Here is a 20,555-nt window from a genome sequence, read left to right on the forward strand (position 1 = left end):
CTAATCCCTAGGCCCAATGAGTAAAGATATATATATACTGGATAGCCGTTGAATAAAATGCTGTACGAATCCAAATACACACAAACCCCCAAAAAATAAATACAATAAAATAAAAACCTAAACATTTTCTTTGCATTTAAATGTAGTGCAGTGATAGTTTTAGTGAACTGACACAAAGTGTATCATAACAATTAGTTCATATTTTTTGGACTGCTTGCTATGTGTTTTCTTTGTTATGTGTAGCTTTTTCCATTTGTTTGAATATTTACAAATGAGACCTGCTAGTTGCAGAATGTAATATATACAAATAGCAGAAGAAACATTAAAAGGTGAGTACCCTTGATAATTACCACACACAGGAAAGGTCAAAAGATAAACAGGGAGTTAAGAGCCCATGACAAGTGATAAGACTGTTTCTATTCTGACAGCAGGCCACATCTTTTAAACGATGACTGGCATCAAAGTGCAAAAGTACGTGAGAAATGCCAAGCCATTGCTAAAGACTCAATAAAGATAACGATGCCCTCTCAAGTTTGCAAAAGTCAGAGCAGCACTTAACACTAGGAACACCACTCTGACTCACAGTTATTTTCTTTAGCATTCATTTATAGCTATGTTGTAGCCAATGTTTAATTCCATGTAACATAAGCATATAATTAAGTAACTAAGATGCTGAGCCTTGGTTCCTCCCAAGGTTTTTTCCTCATCATCTTTAGGAGTTTTGTCATGCCTCTGTCGCCTTTGACTTGCCGACTGGGGGGTTTGCACTATTCTTTGTAAAGCTGCTTTGGAACAATTTGTATCATTAAAAGAGCTATGCAAATAAATTGAATTAATTTCTCCCCTAGCTGTGTTGTAGCCATTTTTATAATATAATGTAAAATAATTGCATTTGCATGTATATTTAATATTTTTTATGTATGTAAAATGTCAAAAAGTATTTCTAAGGAGATACGGCTCTTTGCTGTCTTCCCCAAGATTTATGTGTACAAGTGTTGGTAATGCAGCAGTGACGGGTATGATCAACATAAATGATGGGCCCTTGTGTAATGATAGCTCAAATTCCTCACAACCCATTCTTATAAAAATCTGTGCGTATTTTACGAGTTGGCAAATTTGTATGATTTCGTGTGAGTTAGTTGTTATAAATTTGTACGATTTCATCACGTGCAAATGCCCAGATATCTAATGCATAAGTAAGTATAAGTTTCACACATGAGGCGTTAAGGACATGCTTATTAATATTATGCCTTTACCTAAAACCCTTATCTAAACCTAACCAATCATTAGAGTGTGTAAACATGAAAGAAAGCTGTTGTGTATGCAAGTAATTGTCGCGTATTAGATGGAAACTATGTACAGCGATGTGATTGGCTGTAGTGAAAGTCGTACCATATCATATGAATTAGCCAAATTTAGAAAAGTCATATGAATCCTTAAGATTTCAGCATAAGATTTGTAGATTCCTCAATAGTGTACAGTTGCTCTCTCACCCGGGACTCCCTGTGGTGCATGGCTTTCCTAATCACTAAGGCAGAGATTGAGACTGAGGCCTGAGCGAGACCTGAGGTGAGTTGCCCCTGGACAGCATTTGAAGGTAGGACCCAGTTTAACTTTTATTGACACCAATATAAATGAAAACATTTTAAAACAATGACAGGATTTGTAAATTAATTGTGACAGATATAAAGTGTTTGTTTAAAACAGTAGCCTTGTACATAATATTGTAACTACTCACATCACAATTTATGTATATGTCCAAAACTAACCCTGTCATTATACTTTTATTTAAATGTTTATCTGACAATTAAATCTGACCATCTGTTTCCATCTATAAATCATTACATCTCTTTATAGGTTTGATATCTATAACATGTATGTTACAAATACTAAGTCTAATAATGATCTTTTAATATATCATATTTAGTTTTTTTTATCTGATGTTCATTATTTTACAGCATAAAAGCTCTTGCTTGTATTGTAGTTGTTCCGTCAGGATTTGTCTATATGTCCATTTCATTAAGTTTGGACGTGGAACATATTTAAGCACATAGATCTGGCACGTGGCAGTATCGTATCAATGCAGCTGTCAGTGATTATGCATAATGCTTTTGAGTAATTCATTGACAATGAGGCTTTCCCCTTCTGACCAATCCATTTCGAGAACCAAAGGCTTTGTTTTTGTGCCACCATTTTGGACATCAGCTCTTCTTGGTCCGACAGATAAAATCCTCCTGATCCATTCTGCTTTCTAGTTTACCAAGTGCACTGAACTGTTGCTTAGTAGGCTACATTACATTTATACAAATTACTGTTTACAATAAAGATTACAACAAATGACTTATAAAAAATATGTTGCATTGCTTTTTTATGTTGAGAGAATTTCATAAAATTATATCTCTCATCCAAACAGATTGAAAAACGTATATTTTAACCCTGAGGTAGGGATTTATTATGTACGCTTATACTACAGGGCTGTTGAATGCTTGATTCTGATTGGTTGAGAACGTTCTAAGGTGTGCAATTATTTTCAGGGAAACGCACGGCTAAAGTAGTTCCAGGCAGGTCTTGACCGCATTACAGTTCCATATCACTTCGCGTAGTCAACTGTAATAACGGAAAATAGGATACAATTCATAACAAGAAGTGACAGCGACAAATCCACTTCAACTTCAAGAGGATTTGTCACCAGACACAGCAGCCCAATACGTCGTTGGATGATTTGAATTCTGTCAGCCCAATGCGCTTGATCTGCCATTTTCGATGTCTGACTTCACCATCAATGGAAACGTGCAGTTTAATTTTAATAAATAAATTCGTTCGAATTAACGAATGAATTATAACGTATGAATTAATAAATAAATAAAATAATATGACGCACATGATTTTCTGTCTCATTATTGCAACCTCTGTCTCTCTAATAACTACACTAATAACTGCATTAGTCTGCTGTCAGTGGCTCAAACCTCCGTTACTAACTCTAAAATGACGTTTTGGAATTAGCAACGGAGGCATGGGATTAGATGCGTAAGAAATTAGTTCTACATACAAGAGCGTTTTAATGACAAAAACTTGACAAACGTCTAGAATCACATCATCTGAACAATGTTTCGAGGTGTGGTAACTGTAGTATAAAGCGAATAATTGACTCCGGGCCGTTGAATTATTAGAAAAATAATGCACACCGAGGTGTAACGGCCACTCCGCTTCGTGTCGTGACCGCATTACCACCCCGGGTGTGCATTATTTTTCTAATAATTCAACGGCCCGTCGTCAATTATTCCTTACTTCTTCTACACTATGTTTGAGGCACAGCTAACAACTGCTAGCCGAAAGAGCCTGAGAAGCTGTTCATGCTGAAGGGACACTGTATATTTTAATATACAGGAAAATTCAATGTGATTCAAATGTTTATTTTGATGCTTATTTTTGTAACTGTATAGGGCTAATACTTCAAATTAATAATACAACAAATAGATGTAGACCTCATTGCTGTGAAATTCTAATTTAAAGGTGTTGTTCACCCAACAATAACAATTCTGACCTCATGTTGTTTTAAACCTGTATGACTTTTTTCTGTTAAACACAAAAATAGATTTTAGGCAGATAAGAACTGCTTATTTTCATGTTTTTGAACCTTTTTCATCTTTGCCACAAAGCAAAGCTGATCTTTGTACATTCATGTTCTACTACTGGGTTATGCAACCCTTATGGCATTATTCAACATAGCAAGTCCCATCTTTGACCATTCATTGATAATAAAAGTAAATTGTGACTGAGATTGTCATTGTGCCTAATGTCTGCTTTTGTATTTTACAGAAGAAAGAAAGGGATACAGATTTGGAACAACTGAGTGAGAGTAAATGATGACAGAATGAACATTTTTTAGTGAACTTTAATTCTCAGGAGAGCATTTAGTTAGGTATACCTAATAGCACTGCCTACTACCAGTAGCCTATATGACATTACATAGATTGGACCAAGTAAAATTAACAGCAGTCGCTATGAAACTCACAAGACAGTAGACTAGATGCAAAGTGATTTTATTTCATGTTGGTGAGGGAACCCAAAAGTGTAAAGAGAATATGCAATGCTGTAAAGCAAGAACAAGGGATGTCAACTTCACTCTTCGTCAAACCCTTTCTGTAAGAGAAAAATGTGAATAAGACAAAACATTTAGTTAGGCTTTTAACATTTAAATGATTGAATTATAAATGTGCCCACTATACCTTTGGCCCCATATCACGACTTTTGGAACGTAGTTTGTTCACTTGAGTTTCTGCAATATCAGCCCTTTCCTCTGCCTCATCTAGTTCATGTTGCAGTTTGCGGAATTTGCTAAGATGAGTGTTTGCCTGTTCTTCCTATTACAAGGGGCAAACACGACACAAAAGACATCAGTATGCTTTCGACAAAACCCTCCATTGTGACTTAATTACTTATGAACATTAAGTTCACTTACAGCCTCATCTGCAGCTCTTTTGTAAGCTTTGACTTTTAATTGCAGCTTGTCGACCAAATCCTGAAGACGGGCAATGTTTTTACGGTCCTCTTCAGTCTAGGGTTCATACATCTAAACATTAATTCTGTGTTCATGATTCATTCTGGTCATTTTCAGACATTTTTTTATTTCCCCATAAAATTGTAACAGGACTCCCACCCTTTTTGAAAAGAAAATTATAATAATAATTTTCCATTATTCTATGACCTTTCTAGTAATTTATGATTACTGATATAGAATTTTTTTAATTGATTTGATTCAAACCATTGGCCTGTAAACAAATGTATGATACACAAGAGCAGTATCTAGCTGATGAAATATTTTAAAGCAAAGCAAAACTCAAAAATATTATATTCAATGTAGAAATGTCCATGACTTTTAAGATTGTATTAATTTACATGACTTTTCCAGGAAAACACTATTTAAAAAATTCCAGGTTTCCGTGGATTGTAATTCAGATTGTAATCCCACCTGATATGTAAGTTCCTTGATGCGTCGTTCATATTTGAGGATTCCTTTCACAGATTCACTGCTTCTCTTCTGTTCAACCTCAACTTCACATTCCAGCTCTCTTACCTAGGAGTGATTCAGTGGAAGTACATTAATCATTGCCTTTTCTGTGCATTAAAGCAGAGGACTCAATAGAGCTATTCAGCAGTGACATCAAATTGTAGGTGAACCAGGAAGGCCAATTTGCCAAGGGTTCCCTCTGGAATTTCCTCTGGTGTTTTTTCTTCTTCTTAATTTATGAGTAAAATTAGGTCTGTGGTAAACCTTACTTGTTGTTTTGTTCTAAAAGATAAATTACACACAGTCAAACCATAAATGTGATTTTTGAAGCTGCCTGGTTTTAAAACATACTTTTTTAAAAGACACGACAGCTTCCAAATTCACTTTTGAGGTATGAATGTGTGTAAATTTGTAGAGCAAAGCATCCAAGAATCTTCAAGAAATGCTTACCACAGACATTATAAAAACCCATAGGATAATACAGAGGGAAATCATGGCTGGAAAATGCTAATACTCTTCTGGGTATTGGACCACAACCTGAACAGCTCTATTAATTCCCTTTGTAAACATGGTTCAAGTAAACTTACCCTAGTCTCAAGCTTTTGAACTTGTTTTTTCCCTCCCTTCATTGCAATTTGTTCTGCTTCATCCAGGCGGTGTTGCAGGTCCTTAATGGTCTGCTCCATGTTCTTCTTCATACGCTCCAGGTGAGCACTGGTATCCTGCTCCTTCTTCAACTCCTCTGCCATCATGGCAGCATCAGTGATGGCCTTTTTGGCCTTTTCCTCTGCATTCCTGCATTCTTGCACTGCCTCTTCCACTTCACTCTGAAGCTGGGATGCATCAGCCTCCAGCTTCTTCTTCTGGTTCAGGAGGCTAGTGTTCTGTAGGATAGATTTTATCATTTATTGTTAGAATTATCCTTTTTTAATGGAGCGGCTAAACAATTTTCATGCCTCACCTGAGAATGCAGAAGCTGTACTCTTTCTGTTACATCCAACAGCTCTTGTTCAGCAAGTTTGCGGCCTCGCTCTGTTTGTTCCAGAACAGCTCTAATCTCCTCCAGTTCTGCCTGAAGCAAGGCATTACGTCTCTCTACAATGGCAATGTTCTCTTTTAGATCATCATTGCTTCGAAGGGAGTCGTCCAGCTGAAGTTGGGAGTCCTACAACATTTTTCATTAAGGGAAGCCAGGGTTATATTGTGAAGATACAACATGTCTGTCTATAAAATAGTCACATATTTTATTACTTTCAGATGGGCCTGGACAGACTTAAGTTGTTTCTGAGCTTCGGCTGCCTGTCTGTTAGCCTGGCTCAGCTGGATCTCCATTTCATTCAGATCTCCTTCCATTTTCTTCTTTATCCTGAAAGCCTCATTCCTGCTTCGAGTTTCAGACTCCAAAGCACTATGCAAGGTATCTATGTTCCTTTGCATGTTCCTCTTTGACTGCTCCATTTCCTCATCTTTCTCAGTCAGCTTGCGCTCAATGTCAGCCTTTATTTGGTTAAATTCTAGCTGGGCCCTCAGTATTTTACCCTCCTCATGCTCCAAAGAACCCTGTAAACAGAGAATTAGCTTAAACATTTAATCAAAGCATTTCTTTTAAATAATCAGCTCCAACAAGGTAGCCAGCTTCCTACCTCTGCTTCCTCCAATGCAGCTTGTATCTCAGCCTTTCCTTGTTCCAGCTGCTTACGGACCTTCTCCAACTCATGGATTGTCTTTCCACCCTCTCCAAGCTGTTCAGTCAGATCAGAGATCTCCTCTAATTAAATAATAACACAAAGTTTTGGGTTATCCATATACACTCACTGAGAACTTTATTAGGAACATCTGTACAACTGCTTTTTCATGCAATTATCTAATCAGCCAATAATTTGGCATTGCTTAAAATCATGCAGATATGGGTTAGGAGCTTCAGTTAATGTGCACATCATCCGAATTGGGAAAACATTTTATCTCAGTGATTTCGACTGTGACATGACTGTTTTTTGTTACTATGTGCGAGTGTGTAAAAAGAAAACAATGAAACCTTGCAGAATCTTGTTCTCTCTACTGAGGGTCTCAAGATGATCCAATGATTCCTCATAAGAGTTCTTGAGCTTGAAAAGTTCTGTGCCAAGAGATCTGGCCTCCTTCTGAGAGCTCTCCAGTTCACACTGAGACTCCTCATACTTTTGCTTCCACTCAGACAAAACCTGAAAATAAAATTACAGTTTGATAATTAATGTCGACTTAAATACATTTCTACTGGGCTGTTTGTGAAAAAATGGCTTGTTTACACTACATTGCCATAAGTATGTAGACACCCGACCACCGCACCTATCTGTGCATGTTTAATGTTTAATTTCAAAGTAATGGGCATTAATAGGGAGTTGGTTCTCTCTTAGCAGCTATAAGAGCTTTCACTCTTCTGGTAAGGCGATTGGGCTTGAAATGTGTTTCAAGTGTACAGTGGGGTTCAGGTGAGAGCTTTGTGCAGGCCAGTCATTTCAAGCAGGAACAGAAAAGTGTCCTTCACAAACTGCTGAAAATATGTGTCCAAGAAGATTGAATGGCTGCTTTTATGCACCTGTTAGCTAAACTTGTTTTTTAAAAGGGGGTGTCCACATATTTTTGGCCATACAGTGTAGCTCAAGTATGATATTATATACAGTATATTTATATATGTATTGGCTAACAAAGTTGCCAAACAATCTTCTACTGTCACATATATACTACCTTATCAAAGTTTCTTTGCTTCTTGTCTAAAGCTGCAGCAGCTGTGTTGGATCTCTCCACATCCACCATCAAATCTTCAATTTCATTCTGAAGTCTGTGTTTAGTCTTTTCAAGAGAAGAACATTTAGCATTTACTGCTTCAACGGCCTCTTCAGCCTCCTGCAAACGTTGAGTCAGTTTCTTTCTGAATGGATAGAATTAAAGATAGAGTTCATCCAAACATTTCAAATTATGTCGTAATGTACATGTTGCTCCAACACCCTATGACATTTCTGTGGAACACAAAGGAGATGTTAGGCAGTGTGTTAGTTTCACTCTCCAGTCCCTTTCATTGCATCTTTTCTCCATCAAAGAAAGTGAATTTTGACTGAGGCTGTCATTCTGCCTAACATTCTATTTTATGTTCCACAAAAAAAGGGTTTGGCACAACATGAGTGACAGAATGTTGTCAGAATTTTAGTTTTTGGTTGAACTATCCCTTTAAACTTCTTTTGAAATTCTTAAAGGCTAGTAAACTCTAAAATATAAAATGTATTTAAAACAGACAAAAAGCTAGCAGAGTGAAAAAATACATTAGTCCGAACCTATACTGACAGTTCAAACCAAAGTATCAAGAAACATATGTGGGCTAGGCTGATGATGGGTCCTTTGGGGTAATTTGTAGGTTTGACTCTGAGAAAAGTAGCACTGGCCTCTAGTTGCGATATGTTGCTTTGTTGATGACTATAACTAATGTGAAAGAAGTGTAAAGCTCCTGTGTGTACTTACAAGTATGCAGTTAATTTTGTTGTTTTCTAATTTAGAGAAAAGAGTACCGGTATGTCAAAGATTATATACATACATGCCCTTTGTAGGTCTCATGTCTTACTTGGCTTCCTCCAGTTCTTCAGTTCTCTGGATGGCATCAGTTTCATACTTGGTTCTCCACTGAGCCACCTCAGAATTGGCTTTGGACATGCTACGCTGGAGCTCTGCTTTGGCTTCCTGCTCCTCCTCATACTGCTCTCGGAGCAGATCGGTGTCATGACGGGCAGACTGCAGTGCATGGGCAAGGGCATTCTTTGCCTGGGAAAAGATTGTTTGATTACTTTTAAGATCTTGAATTGCTTAAAAGTATGTTCTGTATAAATATAGGAGAATTGAACAATGAATTACCTTCATTTCCTCATCTAGCTGCCTTTTCAGGTCCTCGAGTTGTTGACTGAAGAAGCTCTTACCCCTTGACAGCTGAGAGATTAATGATTCCTTTTCTTCTAATTGTCTTGCAAAGTCATCTAATGGATTGAAATAAAAAGGAGGATAACATTTTGTTGTCATAAAATTGTCACCACCTTTTCAATCAACCAAATTGTTGATTTACCATTATCTGCCTGAAGCTTTGCTTTCTGGGTTGTAAAGTCATTGAGGGCCCTTTGGTTTTCCTCATACTTGTTGCGGTATTCATTCATTTGATCTTCAAGAGTCCTGTTAACTTTCTCTATATTAGTCTATAAGAGTAAATATTGCATTCATTTATAGTAGATTGTATTTCAAGTGTTTTATGGCTGCATCAAATCTTGCTAGCAAGTCAACTCACCTTGGACTTGACAATATGTTCCATGCTGGAGACCACATCATCCAGCTCCAGCCTATATTCACTCTTCTCTTTTTCCAGTTTTTGCTTGACTCTCTGCAGATTGTCTATTTGCTCTCCCAGTTCAGCCACACTGTCTGCCTGTTTCTTCCTTAGTGTGGCAGCAGTGGCTTCATGCTGCAGAGTGGCCTCTTCAAGGTCTCTGCGAAGTTTCTGAAACTCAGCCTCCCGTTTCTTGTTCATCTCAATTTGAACAGCTGTAGCTCCTCCAGCCTCCTCCAGTCTCTCACTGATCTCCTCCAGCTCTCTAGCTAAATCTGCTCTTTGTTTCTCCACCTTTGCTCTGGCAGCTCTTTCTGCCTCAAGCTCTTCCACCAGCTCTTCAACACGAGCCTAGAACAAATCGGAACTTACATTTTTCTCTCAAAAATATGCATTGCATTTATAAGCAGAACAGTTTATTAGGTTGGCCATATGAATTACCTGTAGCTCCTTTAGTTTCTTTTGCAGTTGTATAATTATGTTCTGTTCATCTTCAATTTTACTGTTGAGCTGAGTGATTTCAAAGTCTTTTCTGAAAAAGAAATTATGGACTTTATTGTCTTAGGTTAGGAAATTCAACCATTTAGAACTTAATAGTAAACCAACTAAGCAGTTTATACATATTTTTGTTTTGCTCTTACTTCTTAAGTCGTTCCTCCAGTTGTTGCTTGTCATTCTCTAAGTCCATTACGCTCTCTTGGGTTAACTTTAAATCTCCCTCAAGTTTTCTCTTAGCTCTTTCTAGGTCCATACGGATCTTCTTTTCTTGCTCTAGAGATCCCTCCAGCTAACAGAGTTAACCAGTAAAATATTTTTTGGAGCAGGAAACAACATTCTTTTTTTATTCACAACCATTAAAACAAAAACTACGAAAATTTTGTAATTTGATCATGCTTGAACAAGCTTGTTAATGTAATTGTTTATGTAATGCAAACTTTCAAATGTATCACCTTTCAAGTTGCTTACTCGTGTACAAGCGCTTCTAGTAAAATTGTTTTGATGTCATTAGATAGCATTAGATTTGGTACAGGGTGAAAAATATGTGTTTATGAACGGATATAATGTTTCATATTTTATATTAACAGGATTCTATGAGACCAGGTTGCAAAAATATCTACTCATAATAACAACAACAAAAAATTGTTGTTGTTTTTTGTATGTTTTTGCTCATTTTGGCTTACTTACATCATCCACTTGCTGTTCTAGCTTTGCTTTCGCCTTGGTGAGGGTGTTGACTTTGTCCTCCTCACTCTGCAGGTCGTCCAGTGTCTGCTGATGAGCTTCTTGCAGGGCCTTTTTCTCTTTTGTCAGCTTGGCAATGATATCATCCAAGGCTGCCATTTCCTCTGTCAGGTTCTTCACCTGTGTGCATTCATCTAATGTTAAGCAAACTTTTTAATATTGAGAGATGTACATTACCTTTTTATAATTCACTGCCGTATGCATGAATGAACCTTGTTCTCAGTAGCATGCTTCTCTTTCTCCACTTTAGCCAGAGTCAGCTCCAGATCATCAATATCCTTCTTCAGCTCAGAACACTCATCCTCCAGCTTTCTCTTCTTAGCTGTCAGTTCTGCATTCATCTCCTCCTCATCATCAAGTCGCTCAGTGAACTCTTTGATTTTAGCCTCCATGTGAATCTTATTTTTAATCAGACCTTCACACCTCTCTTCAGCATCACACAGATTATCTTGTTCCTGTTTGCATTGAAAACATATTCTCAAAAGCACATACATAACTGTTACATTCTTGTATTTCTAACATTTGTAAACATACCGATTGCACTTGAAGTTGGAGGTCATTCTTTTCTTGAAGAAGAGTCACCATTTTCTCCTCAAGTTCTTTTTTACGAGCCTCGGACTTAGCAAAAGCTTCCTTGAGTTTTAAGAACTCATCTTTCATATTGGCCATTTCCTTCTCTGATTCAGCAGATCTCAGTAATGGTTTGATTTTAAAGAAGAGTTTCATCCAGGGCCAATTCTTGACACCCATGAATGCACGCACATTCCACTGAATCACAAGCAAGGCATCCCTTTTTTGTAAGGGGAGAATAATGACATTTAGATATGTAAATAAAAACTAATAATTCACCCTAAAATTATAATTCTCTCATCATTTGCTCACCCTTATGAAGTCTCAAACTCGTATGACTATCTTCTGTGGAACACAAACATATTTTCACAAGACACAAGATTTATTCATGAAGATTTGATACCTCTTTGTCCAAACAATGCAAGTAAATGGTGACTAAACTTTCAAGCTCCAAAAAGGACATAAAGGCAGCATAAAGGTAATCTATAAAGGAGCATAAAGGTTATCCATAAAACTCAAGTGGATTAATCCATGTCTTCTGATCGGTTTTGGGTGAGAACAGATCAAAATGTTAAAAGAAAATCACTCTACATTTGGCATTTGATGTCTCTAGACACAATCATGATTTCAAGCTCAATTACACTTCCTAGGGCTTGGATAGTAGATGGTGCTAGGAAGTGAAATCAAGATTGAAATCATGAAGACTTCTGATGTTAAGATTTATAGTGGAAAAGGTGTTAGATTTTGGTCTGTTTCCCCCCAAAATCGATTGGATCGCTTCAAAGGACATGGATTAATACAGTGGAGTCATATAGATTACCTTTATGCTGCCTTTATGTGCTTTTATTAGCTTGAAAATTTGGTAACCATTCACTTGCATTTTATGGACAATAGACATCATATCTGCATTAACATATCTTTGTGTTCCATGGTAGAAAGAGTTTGAGATGATTCAAGGATGAGTAATTGATGATCATTTTGGGGTGAATTATTCCTTTAACAATAAAGATGAAATACACAATTCTAGCTTAAAGTTAATGCATCATGGGATTATCATTACCTGCGTTCTACCATCTTCTGGTACTCAATTCTTGCAAGAAGACCACGAGATCTAGCTTGAATTCCAGTGATTATTTTTGATAGACGCTCATCTCTCATCTCTTCCAGCTGACCTAGAAGACCAGCCTTAAAAAATACCTGATGAGGATATCAAGTTATCAAATTTTTTTCCAGGTAGTGCATTTTACATATTTTTAGTAAACAGCCTTACAAGACTTACTTTGGTATGCCCAAACCTATACTGCTGGTGATCTATGTCAAGAGAACTCAGCAGTTTCTCTGCTCCTTTCTTGCTGTCTATGAACTGTCCATCTGGGATAGCTACAGGGTTTAAGATGCGATATCTACATGCAAGTAAAAAAACAAAAATGTAATCAAGTAGGTGTTGCAGTTACTTCTGATCATATTTTTCCTTATGCTCAGATTACCTCTGTTTGAAATCGCCATACAGGATTCTATTGGGGAATCCCTTTCTGCAAATCCTGATACCTTCCAGTACACCGTTACAGCGTAGCTGGTGCATGACTAGAGGGTTCTCCATCGCCCCAGGAGTCTTTGTCTCGTTAGGAATGATGCACCGTACAAAGTGTGGATGTGTTGATCTCAGGTTTGTCATAAGTTTATTGAGATTCTCCTGTGAGGAATCAATGTCACACTAGTTATTAAAGACAAGCACAAGCATTTTATCACTAGGATAGAAAATCTAAAAAGGGTTATTAGATGTTGTTAGTCTTTTGGTGTAGACAAGCTTGAACATACACTCAAAAAATTTAATTGTTCAAGCGAATCTTTTCCATCCACTTAATTTTTGTTTACAACAAAAATAATTAGTTTGAATGAATTATATTTTAATACATAATTTTCAGCTTTTTGCCAAAGTTTTGTTTTTGCAAGTGTAGCCAGCTGTGAGCATTTGGTCTCAGAAATAGATTACGACATATTGCAGATGAGTTATAATGCAATCATGTATACATTAAACACACAAACCACAATGACGGTGACACAACAACCACATTCTTTTCATACTAATTTAATACCACATTACTCCAAGGGGCAGCAAACACATAACTACCAGTACAAACACCACCATAAATAAATTGAAATTGATAGCATGCAATGAAATTAAGTTGTGACAAAAATGTTCAAGAATTGTTTTACGTTAGTGTGTTTTAATTAACCAAACTCAACAAGGAGTAAAAATCTTATTTTGAATGTACCCTGTGAAGTGCAGACACTGTCTGGAACGATGATCCTTTCTTCTTCTTTTCTTTTTTCCCACTGGAACTGTCAGACATGGCTGGAAATAATACAATCTGAGAGTCAATTATAACTGAGATTTAGTTCTTCACAAAATATTCAGAAAGGCCTAATGACAGAGCTAAAAATAACCTGAGCATTGAGCTTGATTTTCACACGTTATTGAATATGAACTCACATTGCTTCAAACTGCTGATCCATTTAGGTGGTACTTCAAAGCTAAAAGAAGTGTTTTGTGAGACTTCTGCTTATCAGTTTTTTTAAAAGACATTACAACACACCTGACTCTGTATTTGCATAGCTGGCAAACAGATGAGCCATCAACTTCAGCGAGGACTTCTGGTACAATCCAACCACGGTTTCATTCAGAGGGTCTTTATTCTTTACTAGCCAGTTGTTAATATTGTAGTCAACTGTACCAGCATAGTGAACCAGGGCAAAGTGAGCCTCTGGCTTGCCCTTCACAATCCTGGGTTTCTGAAAATTGTTTGACTTCCCAAGGTGGTTGTCATAAAGCTTTGCTTTAAAGGTTGTATCACTGGCTTTGGGAAACATGCACTCCTCTTCAAGGATGGACATGATACCCATGGGCTAAAGAATCAGGAATATGGAAGAGAGGTGAAGTCAAATAAATGCACATATACTTTAATACTAATACCAGATAGCTTATTGTAATTATTGCTGACTCACTTTCTCAATGAGATCAATGCAGGCCTGCAAGTCCATGCCAAAGTCAATGAACACCCATTCAATTCCTTCTTTCTTATACTCCTCTTGTTCAAGCACAAACATGTGGTGGTTGAAAAACTGTTGCAGTTTCTCATTGGTGAAGTTGATGCAGAGTTGCTCAAAGGTGTTGAACTGAAATGAACATGTATTTGTAAAAACATAGTTTTATTAATATATATATATATATATATATATATATATATATATACCACAATTAGACATGTGAGATGCTTATGCCTAATTAATTCTGTATGAAGTTAAGCATTAGGTTCTTACATCAAAGATCTCAAAGCCGGCAATATCCAATACTCCAATGAAGTATTGACGGGGCTGCTTTGTCTCCAGAGACTGGTTGATTCTCACCACCATCCAGAGGAACATTTTCTCATACACTGATTTCGATAAGGCACCAATAGAGTAGTTGACCTGAAAATATCAGCACATAAATATGTTTTTGTTTGATTGATTTTCACTTTCATTATTTGTTGTCAACTTGAAATAATAGTACTAAAGTTAGATTAAGTGTACTTACCTGCTGAACACTCTGTCCTTTGGTCACCCACTCATTTCCTACTTTGACCCTTGGATGGCACAGACCTTTAATGAGGTCAGCAGAGTTCAGACCCATGAGATATGCTGCTTTGTCTGCATCTGGAAAATCAAGATTCCGCAAATAAAGCATGACTGATATACGGCAATTTTTTTTAGGTCAGATACAATCTTCTATTTATTACCTTCAGTTCCGTCAGCTTCTGCTTGTTCCTCACGCTGCTTCTGCTTGAACTTCATGTTGCCAAAATGCATAATGGCTCCAGTCAACTTGTACACAGAGTTCTTTTCATCTTGTGTGAACCCCAATATATCAAAGGCACTCTGTGAATGTGAAATGTTGCTTACAGTCATGGGTATATGAGTACCTTATGAGTTGACATTAATGTTATATGGATTTATCAGTTTTAATCAGAAGAAGCTCACATCAGTTGCCATTAACTCTTCAGCATCATCAATGGAAGCAACTGTGGTCTCTCCCTGAGAGATGAATGCGTAGTCATAGGGGTTTGCTGTCACTAGCATCATCTCTGTTTAAACAGTTTCAAGGAAAGTGAGTACAATATGGCATGCAATTACTGTATATCTAAACAGACTGATTTTGTATTATTTATTAGGATCTGTGGGTTCTTCATTTGCTCACCAAGGATCTCAGGTCTTTTGTTGGATAAGATTTGATAGAAGATGTGATAGTCTCTCTCAGCCTTTAACTGAAAGGTCACACGAGACTTCTCCAAGAGATCTAGACAAATCAAAAGAAAATAACTGTCTGATGTGCAAACATTTTTAATTGATAAATAATATTTTAAAATTGTTTGTGAAAAAAGAGGGCAGTGTACATGTTTCAATGTCAGCAGACGCCAGTTTCCCCCTTGTATCAAAGTGAATTCGAATAAATTTTCCCTAAAGAAAAATATTTAGAAGAACAATCTTTCACCATGCAGCAAATAATTGATTATGCTCAGCAATTTTGCTTTAGCACACATTCACTAACAAATCTTGAGGAGTTGTCATTTCTGATGGTCTTTGCATTGCCAAAAGCCTCCAAGGCAGGGTTAGCCTGGATAATTTGATCCTCCAGGGTTCCCTAGAAAAGGTAAAATTACAAAAATATTTTTAAAACATTGTACATGAAAAGCTATATCGACATACATACTGTATATTTGTCTCTTCATTAGAGTAGAACCTTGTTCTGAGAGGTTGTGTCCTTCTTCCCTCCACTTGCTGCAATGCTGGCAAAGTACTGAATGACTCTTTTAGTGTTTACAGTCTTCCCAGCACCAGACTCTCCACTAAAGTCAAAAATAAGAACTTTTTTATGATGGGAAATGGAGGATGTGATCACAACATATCAACATCTCTCTTGAACAGTTAACTAGTTCAGTTAAATAATCGTGTGCAAGTGCAAGCATATACTTAATAAGGTCTCTCATAAAAACAATGATACAGAGGACGGTTTTTGTCTGTATCTCCTAAAAGTTAAACAGTAAATTGTAATATAATGATTTTGTGTATGGTGTGTATTGTTGTCACTTACGTAATAAGAATAGACTGGTTTTCTCGGTCTGTACAAGGACAGAAAAACAGAAATTAAAAACAGTTTTGTGTTCTGGTGCTCGGAAACTTTTGTTTGGTTTTGTTATTTTTTGAGGATTACCTGACAACAAGTACTGGTAAGCATTATCAGAGATGGAATAGATGTGTGGAGGAGCTTCACTCCTCTTCTTGCCTCTGTAGGCTGTAACTACCTCCTGATTGTACACAGGCAGACCCTTGTAGGGGTTGACAGTGACACAGAACAGCCCTGAGTAGGTCTGTAGAACAGAAGTGTTAGTAGAGTTCTCAAAGAAAAGAAATGGTTTGGTTTTGAAGAAGCAGCTGAGAGTCCTGTATACTCACATAAATCATCCATGCTGCATAACGCTCTTTGAGGTTAAACAGCACAGCAGGCTCGTGAAGAAATGTCAGCATTGCCATATCTTCAATTTTGTCAAATTTGGGGGGATTCTGTTGCATAATATCACTATCTTTGACAATGACGGTCTGTACAAATAAGAGACAAAGTTTTAAGCAGGGATTTCCGACCAGATAGCCCAAGTGGTTTGTGATGGAACTGCAAGCGGTTCGTGATCAAAAAACAAACTGCAAACTACATTTGAATAAAATGTATTTCAAAATGTATGTCTCTTTAAAACATACATTAATACAAGTAAAACTTATCACAATAGAACACTTTCATGCTCAAAAATATTTTAATTAATATTAAATCAGTTTAATATAACAATGTATTATTAATTTAAATAATATATGTATAATTATCTAATCTCAATTAAATGTTTTCGGTTACAGTGGTTCAGCCTTCCAAAAAAAAATGTAAACCCTTGTTTGGAGAAATGTTGACTTAGTTGGACAATGTTCAACAAATTATTCATTTTAGAACACTGTTAATCTGTTCAATGCACTGTTCATTTAGAATTATTCTGACGAAAGAAATCAGAAGCGACTAATGTGGAAAAATTAAAAAATACCTCAAATAATTCAGGATCATACCAAACATCTAAATTATGTAATTGACCAATCATTCACAGAAGCATTGGTGTTTATCTGTTTTTTACATACTCATCAAAGATAGGTAAACATTTAACACTGACCTTTCCTCCCTGTGTCTCTACGGTGACTTTGTCACCCTCTCGACTTGTGATGGTGGCCTTAACAAACTCCTCCAAGGGATCTGGCACAAAACATTCTTTCTTTAAGTCGAAAATTTTAGTTTGTGCCTCAAGACGCTCTTTTCCAGACTTCCTCAGGTAAGAGGCTGCGGCCCCAAACACTGCCATCTCAGCATCACCCATAGTTACTCTTTAAAAACAAGAAATGGATAATTTCTGTTAGCAAGTTTCAGCTTTTAAAACATGTATCCAATACAGTGCTTACATTTTTAGATCAGTACAGCAACTTTAAAATTTACCGATTAGGTTATAGCTGACAGACAGCAGATGTAGTTGGAGGCTCAAGATGTTTGCTATTGCACCTAAAATACAGAGAACAATATACCCTTCATCAGTATACATATATGTAAAGATTATGGCATTATTGCAATAACACAGTGCACAAAATTCTATGGTGAGGAATGTTAGGAAAAAACTTACACCGTTACAGGGAAAAACCACACTGATTCCAAGGGACAGCGTCAGATGTACAGTATTGCACTATAGCAGAGATGGGATATATAACCTCGATTTCCCTAACCCTATAAGGCCAAGGACACAGCTGACCTATAAGCCCCCCTCAGACACACTAAACAAGCAAATTCTTAAGTGTCCTGGCACTTAGAGGTGTAGCATTGTGAGAGTTCAGGCTGATGGCCAGGAATGCTGAATATCTTTGTTGTGAGTCACAGGAATACATATTCTCCATATCTGATTCTTAGGCCCTTCACCTATCACTTACAAATGAATCTGTGTTTTATTTTATCTCGGCCTTTTCCTTATCTGTAAATGTATTGTTGTCCAGGACACCCTGTTTCAAAAGCATGGGGGTCTAGCCTTTCCTGAAGATCTGACAATGGGCAGTATGCTCCAAGCTGATACTGTGGTTAAATCAAGCTATATCTTTTTGTCCTTTAGATTCCATCCGTCCCTCCTTGTACCCCACCCTGTCAGCTTTACAGGACTGATCATCAGCTTTGACTGCTGTACTCCAGAGACCACAAGGTCACATTTACAGCTCTACATATCAAATGGTTTAAGCTATATTGTAGTGCTTCTGAAACAGGATTAATTTGTTTATTAACCTTAACCTCATGCACCCCCTGTGTACACATGCACGGACGTTGTGTTTTGGTTTCGCTATATGCAATGCATAAATTAAATTACTTTAAACCGAATGTAATGTTATGTGTGTCATGTGACAAAACAACATGGCGCTGATCACAGCAGAGTTGAATGACAGTAAAACTACATATAGTAAGAAACCTAATTACGTTTTTATATTGAAACCTGTTCGAGTCAAAGATTAGTCTCTAGTTTCATTCGATATTCCATTTTTAAAATTTGAGCGATTTATCGGGAACTGCCTTGCTGCTAAACACAATTTAAACTAATGTGTATTTTAGCCAATTTTTGTCCTTAGAAATCGTCTAGGTTACTAGTGTAACCCCCGTTAAATGTGGCAAATACCTCACATGGGTTTTTTAGGCCACATGTGGAAGTGGCGCGGTGGTAGATCCTACCTGCTGAGAGGGAGGAGTTGCTACAAGCACAGCAACCGGGGGGCAGAGGGCACCTCCCAAGGGAGACGCGGGTCTGCCGGTAGGGGACCTATTCCAGTACAGAGTAATTAGTATCTGTAGTCGGTCTGGTCGGGAATTCTTCCGCTGAATTCGCAGACCAGAGGGCTAGGGAGGAAAAGACATCCAGGGAGCGCAAGTTTAGTGGACTCTCCTGGGAGAAACAGCGCACGTGATCGCCTCAGTGAAGGGGAAGGACACTAGCGCAAGTGACACACCCGGTCAGTTGTCCTGTGTTACCGAGTTCTACATGCTCAGCAAAACACGGGTCAAAACCGACTCAACCCGGAAATTGTAGAATCTCGCAAAGGTATTGGGTGTCGCCCAGCCTGTTGCTCTACAGATGTCTGCTAGAGAGGTGCTGTTGACCAGTGCCCACGAGGATGCCACACTTCTTGTAGAGTGTGCTCGAACCCACAAAGGGGCGGGCATGGCCTGGATCTGATAGGCCAATGTGATGGCGTCGACTTCCCAGTGGGCAAGCCTCTGTTTGGAGACAGTGTTCCCTTTCCGCTGTCCGCCAAAGCAAACAAAGAGCTGCTCAGAGAGTCTAAAGCTCTGTGTGCGGTCCAAATAGGTAAACAAAGCACGTTCCGGACAAAGCATTGATAAGGCTGGGTCTGCCTCCTCCCGGGGCAGCGCCTGCAGGTTTACTTTCTGGTCCCTAAAGGGGGTCGTAGGAACCTTAGGTACATACCCGGTCATGGTGTTAGGATGAGTATTTGCCGGACCGACCTCCAGGCAAGTGTCGCTGACAGAGAACGCTTGCAGGTCTCCAACCCTCTTAATGGAAGTGAGCACAATCAGGAGGGCTGTCTTCTGGGAGAGGGCACTTAGCTCAACTGATTCTAGAGGCTCGAAGGCGGTTCTATAAAGGCTCGTAAGGACCATGGACAGATCCCATGAGGGGAACAGGCATGGCCTGGGAGAGTTCAGCCTCCGGGCGCCACTTAGAAACCTGATGATCAGGTCGTGCTTTCCTAGGAACTTACCGTCCACCACATCATGGTGGGCCATTACAGCTGTAACATATACCTTCAAGGTGGAGGGGGACCGCCTTGGGTGTAAAGCTGCCTGGTGGTGGGAGCTCTGGCTTGGTTGATGGTGTCTGGCTTGGTTGATGGTGTCTACGACAGCAGGTGGTAGACAAATCTGATCTTCTGCATCCCGTCCAGGGGCCAGACGTGGAGGTTCCAGAGGTCTGGGCGGGGATGCCAGAGGGTGCTCCGTCCCTGAGAATGAAGGTCTGTCCTCAGGGGGTTTTGCCAGGAAGGTGCTGTCGCGAGGATCCGAGAACCAAGTCCGGGTGGGCCAATAAAGGTCCACTAGGTCGTCCTTCAGGTCTACCGCTGTGAACCAATCTTGAAGTTGGACGCATGTTAGAATGTGTTTTTGCATGAGCATCTTGAAGGGGAGTTTGTGCAGAGCCCGTTTGAGAACTTTACTTTTTTGGGTACGATGAAGTAAGGGTTATAGAAAACATTTTCCATCTCGGCTGGAGGGACAGGCTC

At 38.3% G+C, this 20,555-nt stretch overlaps 1 protein-coding gene across 1 annotated transcript; it reads right to left on the reverse strand.

The window, feature by feature from the left end:
* Positions 1 to 3,879: 3,879 nt before the first annotated feature.
* On the reverse strand, positions 3,880 to 18,001 carry LOC127648914 (myosin-7-like). The gene is made up of 39 exons (XM_052133741.1): positions 17,906 to 18,001; positions 17,725 to 17,787; positions 17,408 to 17,615; positions 16,656 to 16,799; positions 16,414 to 16,570; positions 16,294 to 16,321; positions 15,943 to 16,048; positions 15,751 to 15,843; positions 15,596 to 15,659; positions 15,400 to 15,498; positions 15,183 to 15,286; positions 14,942 to 15,080; positions 14,740 to 14,858; positions 14,484 to 14,633; positions 14,169 to 14,339; positions 13,760 to 14,069; positions 13,439 to 13,518; positions 12,650 to 12,855; positions 12,442 to 12,565; positions 12,223 to 12,359; positions 11,127 to 11,382; positions 10,805 to 11,047; positions 10,536 to 10,712; positions 9,992 to 10,137; positions 9,792 to 9,882; positions 9,312 to 9,701; positions 9,096 to 9,222; positions 8,891 to 9,009; positions 8,604 to 8,800; positions 7,736 to 7,919; positions 7,047 to 7,212; positions 6,655 to 6,779; positions 6,263 to 6,571; positions 5,973 to 6,176; positions 5,599 to 5,895; positions 4,973 to 5,077; positions 4,463 to 4,558; positions 4,230 to 4,364; positions 3,880 to 4,143 (listed from the first exon to the last, which is right to left on the reverse strand). The coding sequence occupies exons 3-39, from the start codon at positions 17,606 to 17,608 to the stop codon at positions 4,123 to 4,125; spliced, it is 5,820 nt and encodes a 1,939-aa protein (XP_051989701.1). The 5' UTR covers positions 17,609 to 17,615; positions 17,725 to 17,787; positions 17,906 to 18,001; the 3' UTR covers positions 3,880 to 4,122.
* Between the last annotated feature and the right edge of the window lie 2,554 nt (positions 18,002 to 20,555).

The sequence above is a fragment of the Xyrauchen texanus genome, chromosome 9 (genome assembly GCF_025860055.1).
Source record: "Xyrauchen texanus isolate HMW12.3.18 chromosome 9, RBS_HiC_50CHRs, whole genome shotgun sequence".
Taxonomy (NCBI): Eukaryota; Metazoa; Chordata; class Actinopteri; order Cypriniformes; family Catostomidae; genus Xyrauchen; species Xyrauchen texanus.